Source organism: Aegilops tauschii, chromosome 5 (assembly GCF_002575655.3).
Source record: "Aegilops tauschii subsp. strangulata cultivar AL8/78 chromosome 5, Aet v6.0, whole genome shotgun sequence".
Taxonomy (NCBI): domain Eukaryota; kingdom Viridiplantae; phylum Streptophyta; class Magnoliopsida; order Poales; family Poaceae; genus Aegilops; species Aegilops tauschii.
This window is the reverse complement of record NC_053039.3, coordinates 176,159,357-176,168,461: the sequence shown is the minus strand read 5'-3', so window position 1 is coordinate 176,168,461 and position 9,105 is coordinate 176,159,357. Positions and strand designations below refer to the sequence as shown.

Sequence of the window (9,105 nt, the reverse complement as noted above, 5' to 3'; positions counted from 1 at the left end):
GCACATCACTATAAGCCTTGCAAGCAACGTGACTAATGAGTTAGTTGCGGGATGATGCATTACGGAATGAGTAAAGAGACTTGCCGGTAACGAGATTGAACTAGGTATTAAGATACCGACGATCGAATCTCGGGCAAGTAACATACCGATGACAAAGGGAACAACGTATGTTGTTATGCGGTTTGACCGATAAAGATCTTCGTAGAATATGTGGGAGCCAATATGAACATCCAGGTTCCGCTATTGGTTATTGACCGGAGACGTGTCTCGGTCATGTCTACATAGTTCTCGAACCCGCAGGGTCCACATGCTTAACGTTCGGTGACGATCGGTATTATGAGTTTTTGTGTTTTGATGTACCGAAGATAGTTCGGAGTCCCGGATGTGATCACGGGCATGACGAGGAGTCTCGAAATGGTCGAGACATAAATATTGATATATTGGATGACTATATTCGGACACCGGATGAGTTCCGGGGGTCACCGGATAATTATCGGAGTGCCGGGGGGTTATCGGAACCCCCGGGGGAGCTAATGGGCCAACATGGGCCTTGTGTGAGAGAGAGAGGAGGGGCCATTGGGCTGGCCGCGCCCCCCCCTTGGGAGTCCAAATTGGACAAGGAGGGGGGGCGCCCCCTCTTTCGCTCCCTCTCTCCCTCTCTTTCCTTCCCGCTTCCTCCTCCTAGTTGGACTAGGAAAGGGGGAGTCCTACTCCTACTAGGAGGAGGACACCTCCTCTCCCTTGGCGCTCCCCTAGGGCCGTCCGGCCTCCTCGTCCCCTCCTTTATATACGGGGGAGGGGGCACCCCATAGACACACACAAGTTGATCATTGATCTCTTAGCCGTGTGCGGTGCCCCCCTCCACCATAATCCACCTCGGTCATATTGTTGCAGTGCTTAGGAAAAGCCCTGCGCCGGTAGCTTCATCATCACTATCATCACGCCATCGTGTCGACGAAGCTCTCCCCCGACACTCTGCTAGATCGTGAGTTCGTGGGACATCACCGAGCCGAACGTGTGCAGATAATGGAGGTGCCGTACTTTCGGTGCTAGGATCGGTCGATCGTGAAGACGTACGACTACATCAACCGCATTGTCAAAACGCTTCCGCTTACGGTCTACGAGGGTACGTGGACTACACTCTCCCCTCTCGTTGCTATGCATCACCATGATCTTGCGTGTGCGTAGTAATTTTGTTGAAATTAATACGTTCCCCAATAGCGTCAGTGCCAAGGCCGCTGGATTTCGTGGTCACAAGCTCATCATCTCCTGATGTCGAGGCCACCAGCGCCGCCCCACCAGAGTGGACCCATGGGGGCGGGATGAGCGTGCTGAACCGTGCCACGAATGACCTCCAGGCCCATCTCCGGGCCCAAGCCGACGCCCTCCAACAGTACACGAAGGAGTTTTTGGCGACGCGTGCTGCCGTCCTGGTATGTCTCTTGATCGCTTGTTTCTGATTCTTGTAGTCTTCTTGTAATCTTCCGTGGGGGCGCCTCAGCGCACCCATTGGGTGTAGCCCCCGAGTTCCGGGCTGGCTGCTAAGCAGGCGGCTCGGAACTTAAAGGTAAGTTCCGAGTGCTAACCTTTTCTTTTTTCTTCTGTTGTCTTTGCTGTAGGACTACCACAACATCCGCGCGACCGCCTTCAACTCCCATGTCCGGGAGCGGGCCAAGCGGACCGCTGACTTGGCCGACAGTCGGAGTAAGCACTCTGTCCTTATTCTTGCGGGGGCGCGCCAGCGCACCCGTGGGGTGTAGCCCCCGAGATTCGGGCAGACTGCTGAGTAGTCGGGTCGGATCTTTCGGCAACCACTTTTCTTTTTTCTTTTGTTGAATCGCTCAATCCTTAGTCTCGCGGGGGCACCCCAGCGCACCCGCGGTGTGTAGCCCCCGAGATTCGGGTCGACTGCTGAGCAGTCGGGTCGGATCTTCCGGCAACTACTTCTTTCTTTGTTAATTTGTTGATCGTCTTTTCTTTCTTGTCTTCTGCAGGAGCCAACGCCACCTTAGAGCAGCAGCTGGGCGAAGCTCAAACCACGCTGCGCGCCAAGGAGGAGTGTAGCAAGATGGAGTAGGAGCACGACCGCCTGGCCAAGAAGTTGGCTGACCAGGTGGACCAGCACCAGGCGGAGCTACAGAAGCTCAAGGATGCGGAGGAGGCCCTCCAGGCCGAGTTTGAGAATCAGCGCTTGAACTGGGTCGAGAGGGAGAAGGCCCTGTCCGACGGCTATGGCGAGATCGAGGACATGCTCGATGGTGAGTTGTCCTTCTCTTTCTTCTGCCTGTTAACTTGTCATATGAGCCGGCTTCCGACTACATACTTCTTTTTCCTTCTTGTGCAGAGTATTTGCCTGGTCACGCCGTCGCCGCCAGCCAAGCCGTCGAGGCTCGCCGCGACGAGCGGAGGCTGGCTGGTGCAAAAATCACGCCCAACGCCCCTCGGACCCTCACTGAGCAGCTGCTCGCCGTCCAAGCTCATCTCCGGCCGGCCCATCGGGCGCTCCGCTGTCTGTAGCGTGCCGGAGCCCAGGTGGTCTCCGCCCTCTGGCCAAGTGCTCCAGTTCTCCGCACCCCCAGTCGGACCTCCGACTGGATAGAGGTGGCTATCAGCCGCTTCGAGGCGTGGAAGGGCTCCTCAGCCCGGGCACGTGCACGGCATGCCTTGGAGTTCGTCAAGGGGTGGTACCCTGGGCTGAACCTAGCCCAGCTGGCCACTCTCCGTGCTAAAGCCAGCGAAGAGTTGGCGGTGGTGGCGCCCGAGCTCTATCACCACACCGCGGCGATCGCCCAGTACACGGACACCAATATCTTCCTCCCGGAGCTAAATGAGGAGGGCACCGAGGTGCCACCCAACTGGTTCGGGCTGATCCCAGGAGACGGCGAGGACTCGGTGGAGGAGATCGCCTCCAGCGATGAAGGTGAGGAGGAGGAGGATGAGGACGGAAAAGACGATGCACCAGATGATGGAGACGACAGCCGGCCTCAGCCTGACCAAGTCTCGACCAATGAGCAGCGCATCGGCGAGCCGACTGCTGCCAATGCTGACCAGGCCGAGGCCAACCTGGCGGCCGTTCCACCACCCAGAGCCTCGACCTCCGCTGACCCCTCCGATCCAGCTGCTGCTCCTCTGGCCTAGGCGGCCAAGTTATCTTTCTTTCCTGTTTTGTAATCTCTTTGAACAAACTTATTAGATTTGCGCAGTTCCACCCATGGGGTGTATTCAAACTCTGTTGAATGATGGCCAAGGGCCTTTTGCTATGTAAATTATCTTTGCCGATTTCTGACTTGTCTTGCTTTTCTGCTCCTTTGGCTTTTTCCTTTGCCACCTTCCCTTAGCTGTCGTCTTGCCAGCCGGATAGCCGCTCTGCGGTCTGTGGCCGGGTCAAGTACTTGTCCGTTTTGGGAAGGCAAGTACTTTAACCGTTTGTAGAGCGTACCAAGTTAAGTTAGAAACCGGCCGGTCGGCTTCTCAACAGCCGGTCGGCGAGGCGAGGAGCCGGCTTGGCCTATGCAAATGCTTTGGTCCTTAGCCATTTTTCGTGTGGGCATTGTTTCCTGCCTTTAACTCTTTCCAGCTAGACAGTCGCTCTGCGAGCTGCGGCTGATGGCAAGAGAGGGCTTAGGTGCCGGCACACTACTTGTCCGACTACAGGTAGCATTGACATAGTACAAGGCGGCAAGCCCCCGGGCCGACTGGTTGAACCCGGTGCCGGGCAGCATAATGAAATAACACATTCATAAGCATAGAACTTATCATATAGATGAAAAGGGTAGCCCCCGAGTGCTCCTCGAGGGACTCGATGTCTTAGCGCTTAATATAAAAGGTAGCGTGGTACATACTGCATCAACTGTAAAATCTTCCGAGGAGATTTGCATTCCATGGGCGCTCCGATTCCTTGCCGGAGTCATCTCTCTTGCGTGCTCTGGGCTTCTGTGCATCGATGAGGTAGTAGGAGTCATTGCCCAAAGCTTTGCTGATGATGCAGGGGCCTTCCCAAGGGGCTGAGAGCTTGTGCTGGCCGGCTGTTCGGTGGATTAGCCGGAGCACAAGGTCTCCCTCTTGGAATGATCTAGGCTTGACCTTCCAACTATGGTAGCGGCGCAGACTCTGCTGGTAGATGGCGGGCCGGCTGAGTGCTAACAACTGGCCCTCTTCCAGCAGATCAATGTCGTCTTCTCTTGCTTCTTTCGCCTCCGCCTCCGTGTACATGGTGACACGAGGTGAGTCGAACTCAACGTCAGTTGGGATGACGGCCTCGGCCCCGTACACGAGGAAGAATGGAGTGAAGCCGGTTGATTTGTTCGGAGTGGTGCAGAGGCTCCAGAGGACGGCCGGCAGCTCATCGATCCAGCAGCCGGCCGAGCGCTCCAGTGGCTCAACCAGTCGGGGCTTGATACCGGAGAGGATGAGGCCGTTTGCTCCTTCAACTTGGCCGTTTGACTACGGATGGGCAACGGACGCTAAGTCCAGCCGGATGCCCTGCATCGCGCAGAAACGGGCCAAGGCTCCCTTGGCAAAGTTCGTGCCATTGTCGGTGATGATGCTGTGTGGCACACCATATCGGATGGTAATACCTGCAATGAAGGTCACAACAGTCGGACCGTTCAGTTTCTTGATTGGCTTCGCTTCGATCTACTTGGTAAATTTGTCCACGGCGACGAGCAGATGGGTCATGCCGCCGCGTGCTGTCTTGAATGGTCCCACCATGTCCAACCCCCACATGGAAAAAGGCCAGGTAAGGGGATGGTCTTGAGTGCAGAAGCCGGTAGATGTTGCTTGGAGCTAAACTTCTGGCACCCTTTGCAATGCTTGACCAACTCCTTGGCGTCCTCCAAAGAAGTAGGCCAGAAGAAACCATGGCGGAAAGCTTTGGCGACATGGGATCTGGAGGCCGCATGGTGGCCGCACTCGCCTTGGTGGATATCTTTGAGGATTGCTTGGCTCTTTTCTGCTTCTACGCAGCGCTGGAAGACTCCGGTCATGCTGCGTCTGACAAGCTCTCTGTTTACTATCGTGTAGGCTCCTGCTCAGCGTTGCACTTGCCGGGCCGAGATCTCATCGGCCGGCAGCTCTCTGTTCACCAGAAACTTGAGGATGGGTTGTGCCCATGATGGTGCTTGGATTTCTTCTACTGCCACTACAACCACTTGTACTAGGGCGGTTGGGTTGGGAGGTGGCGGGTTTGAATTGGTTGCTGCTTGCTGCATCGTTGAATTCTCCGGGCTGACTACTGCAGCCCCCAGGCCGGGTTGTGAAGTCCTCGGGCCGGGTGCGACTGCTGCAGTCCCCGAACCGCTTGGTGAAGTCCCCGGGCCGACTTCTGCAGCCCCCGTGCTGGGTTGTGCAGTCCCCGGGCTGGGTGCGACTGCTGCAGTCCCCGTGTTGCCTGCCGAAGTCCCCGGGCCGGCTGCTACATCCCTCGAGTCGGATCCGACTACTTTAGGAGGAGCCGGCACGAAGATGGACTCAGATTCTAGAGAAGGCTTGATTGACGGCTTGCGGAGGCACCGAAGGGAGACGCCGGCTGGTATTGCTTGACGGGTGGAGCCGATCTGTGCCAGAGCATCAGCTGGCTCGTTTTCATTCCGTGGCATGTGAAGGAACCCGCACCCTTCAAAATATCCGCTGAGTTGCTGAAGGAGGAAACGGTAGCTCGCCTTATTTGCATCCTTGGTGTCCCAGTCACAAGACGACTGTTGGACCACCAAGTCGGAGTCGCCATAGCACACGATCCAGCGGATGCCGATCTCTTTGGCCAGCCGGAGGCCGTGTATTAGTGCTTCATACTCGGCCACATTGTTGGAGGCGGCAAAGTGGATTTGCAATGTGTATCTCAGCTTGTCACCTTTGGGAGAAGTGAGAACAACACCGGCTCCCAAGCCGGTGCGCATCTTCAAGCCATCAAAGTGCATCCGCCGATGAGTGGAGTCCGTAGCTAGCAGCAGGTACTGGGTCTCGGCCCAGTCGACGAGGAAGTCGGCTAGTGCTTGGGACTTGATGGCGGTCCATGGCTGGTAGAAGATGGTGTAGGGGGCCAACTCGATGGCCCATTTGTCCACCCGGCCAGATGCATCTCTGTTGCCAATGATCTCAGCAAGCGGGGCAGTGCAGACAACCATGATCGGGTGCTCTTGAAAGTATGGCTTCAGCTTCCTGGCGGCAAAGTGCACGCCGTAGCACGTCTTTTGGTAGTGAGGGTAGTTCTTATTCGAGGTTGACAGCACCTCGCTCAAATAGTACATAGGCCTCTGGACAGGCTGTGCTCTGCCGTCCTCTGGGCGCTCTTCTACCATGACAGTGCTGACCACCTGGCTGGTGGCGGTGATGTAGAGGTACATGGGCTCTTTAGCAGCCGGAGCCGCCAGGACAGGCGGCGTGGTCAACATTTTCTTGAACTTGAGAAAAGCTTCGTCCGCCTTGTCATTCCACTCGAAATGAGTGGTCTTCTTCATGAGCTGGTATAGGGTAAGAGCCTTCTCGCCCAGCCGACTGATGAAACGGCTAATGGATGCCAAACAACTAGTGAATTTCTGGACGTCTCTCGGTCGGGTGGGTCTCTCCGTCCTCTCGATGGACTTGATCTTGACAGGGTTGCACTCAATACGGCGATCTGAGACCAGGAAGCCAAGGAGCTGGCCAACTGGTACTCCAAAGACACATTTCTCTGGGTTGAGCTTGATCTGAAACCGGTGCAGATTTTCAAAAGTTTCCTTGAGATCTTCGAAGAGGGTACCGCGCTTCTCCGTCTTCACCACAATATCGTCTACATAGACGTGGGCATTCCTGCCGAGTTTCTTGAGGAGGCACTTCTGCATGCAATGCTGAAACGTGGCACCGGCATTTCTCAAGCCGAATGTCATGGTCAGGTAGCAGAAGGCTCTGAATGGTGTGATGAAGGTAGTCTTCAGGCGGTTTGCGGGGTTCAACTTGATCTGGTGGTAACCTGAGTAGGCGTCCAAGAAACTCAACAGCTGGCATCCGACTGTGTTGTCTATCACTTGGTCAATCTGGGGCAACGCAAACGGATCCTTGGGGCAGGCTTTGTTGAGACTGGTGTAATCAATGCACATGCGCCACTTGTTCTTCTTCTTCAGTACAAGGACTGGGTTGGCAAGCCATTCTGGGAAGAAAACTTGCATAATGAAGCCGGCTGCCAACAAGCGGGGGATCTCTTCTCCAACGATTCTTCTCTTCTCCTCCGACAGTCGGTGGAGGGGTTGTTTGACTGGTTTGGCATCTGCTCTGACATGTAGCTTGTGCTCGGCAAAATCCGTCGGAACACCCGGCATGTCTTTGGGAGACCATGCAAAGATGTCCCGATTCTCACGGAGGAAATTGACGAGCTCGCTTTCCTATTTGCTATCAAGCTTGGTACCTATGATAGTGTGCCTCTCCGGGTGCTCAGGGTCCAAGGGGATCTTCTTTGTTTCTTTGGCCAGCTGGAAGGAGCCCTGGGTCTCTGACTCTTTGGGTTCTAGTGACAGGTCCGGCTGCTGGCTGGCCATCGCCACCACCCGGTCCAGGAGCTTCTACTCAGCAGCAATCACAAGGGACTCGGCCAGCCGGCTGCTGGCTGCAGCACAGGCGGATGACTTCTCATAGTCTCCATTGATCGTGATAATGCCCTTGGTTCCTGGAATCTTCATCTTGAGGTAGGCATAATGAGGCACCACCATAAACTTGGCTAGAGCGGGCCGGCCTAGGAGCACATGGTAAGGACTCTCCAGGTCAACCACCTCAAACCAAATTGCTTCACGGCGGAAGTGATCCCTGTCTCCAAAGATGACATATATCTTGATCTTGCCGATTGGTGAGTAGGACAGGCCGGGCACAATGCCATGAAACACAGTTCGGCTGGGCAACAGCTGCTTCTCTTTGTTGTTCAACTTCTCCATGGTATCACGGTAAAGGATGTTGATGCTGCTACCGCCATCTACCAGCATCCGGGAGAAACGAGCAGCTCGCCTCTCCGTAGCAAGGGTAGCATCCAACACCAAGGCATAGGAACCCGGAGAAGGCATCACTTCCGGGTGGTCAGCTCGGCTCTAGCTGATAGGCTTCTCAGACTAGTGCATGAATTCTGGGGCTGCCGTAGCAATGGTACTCACTTCGTGATGCTGCTGACGTCGGCTGTGTCTGTCGTTGGCCACACTGGTGAAGACAACGTAAGCACCATGTTCTTCCGGGAAATCATCTTGGATTGCGCCGACTGCTGGGCAGGCAGCCGGCTGCTGAGGAGGCGGAGCCGGCGGGCCGGCAGGTGGAGGAGGCAGTCCTTCTCCCTTGGCGATGCGGACAAGCCAGTGGCACTTCCGGGTTGTATGGTTGGACGGCTTCGCACCACTATGGAATTTGCAGGGAGCATCAAGGGTCTGCTCAAATGAGAAAGCGGGCAACCACGCTGCCTTGCCGCCCTTCTGACGCTTGGGGCCGGGTTGTCCTTCAGGCTGCTGGTCTTCGACTATTGCCACCTGTCGGCTAGTGGAAGCCGGCTACGGGGCCTTGTGCTTGTTGTCGCTCGGCTGTTGGCGCCGACTGTTATCCCCAGCCGGCGTTCGAGGAGCCGAAGGGAGCACCTTCCCAGAAGCGTCCACTCGGAGCTCCGACTTCATGGAGGAGTCGGCTGTGGCGTACTTATCTGCTACGATCAGCAGCTCGTCGAGGGTGGCCGGCCCGTCGCAGAGGAGTCGGTGCTTGAGTAAGGTACCCTCTCGGCACCCGTCAGTGAAGTACCCGATGGCTTGCACCTCGTGCACCCCTTCGCAGGAGTTGCACAGTTCAGCCCACTGTGTCAGGTAGTCGCGGGTGGACTCGTCAGGGCCTTGAACGAACAGCGAGAGCTGGCGGGGCTTGGGCAGCCGCTTGTAGGTGCTGGTGAAGTTGCGGAGGAAGACTTCAGTGAAATCTACCCAGCTGTTGATGCTGCGGGGCTTCAGGCTGTTCAGCCATGTCCAGGCCATGCCCTGGAGCATGAGCGGAATGTACTTCATGGCAACGTGCTTGTTGTCATTTGCTATGCCGGCGGCAGTGGAATAGTCAACCAACCAATCCTCCGGCTTCACGGAGCCATTGTACTTGGGCGTGTCTCTTGGGAGCGAGAAC

General features: G+C 56.1%; 1 protein-coding gene across 1 annotated transcript; it reads right to left on the bottom strand.

Annotated features, from left to right (window-relative positions):
- Positions 1-7,532: 7,532 nt before the first annotated feature.
- Positions 7,533-7,898, bottom strand: LOC109766204 (uncharacterized). The gene has a single exon (XM_020324977.1). It carries the CDS (start codon positions 7,896-7,898, stop codon positions 7,533-7,535), a length of 366 nt encoding a protein of 121 aa, XP_020180566.1.
- Positions 7,899-9,105: the final 1,207 nt, after the last annotated feature.

Bases quoted from the DNA above. Each gene is read 5' to 3' on its own strand.
- LOC109766204 (XM_020324977.1), bottom strand. From the start codon at position 7,898: ATGGAGAAGTTGAACAACAAAGAGAAGCAGCTGTTGCCCAGCCGAACT.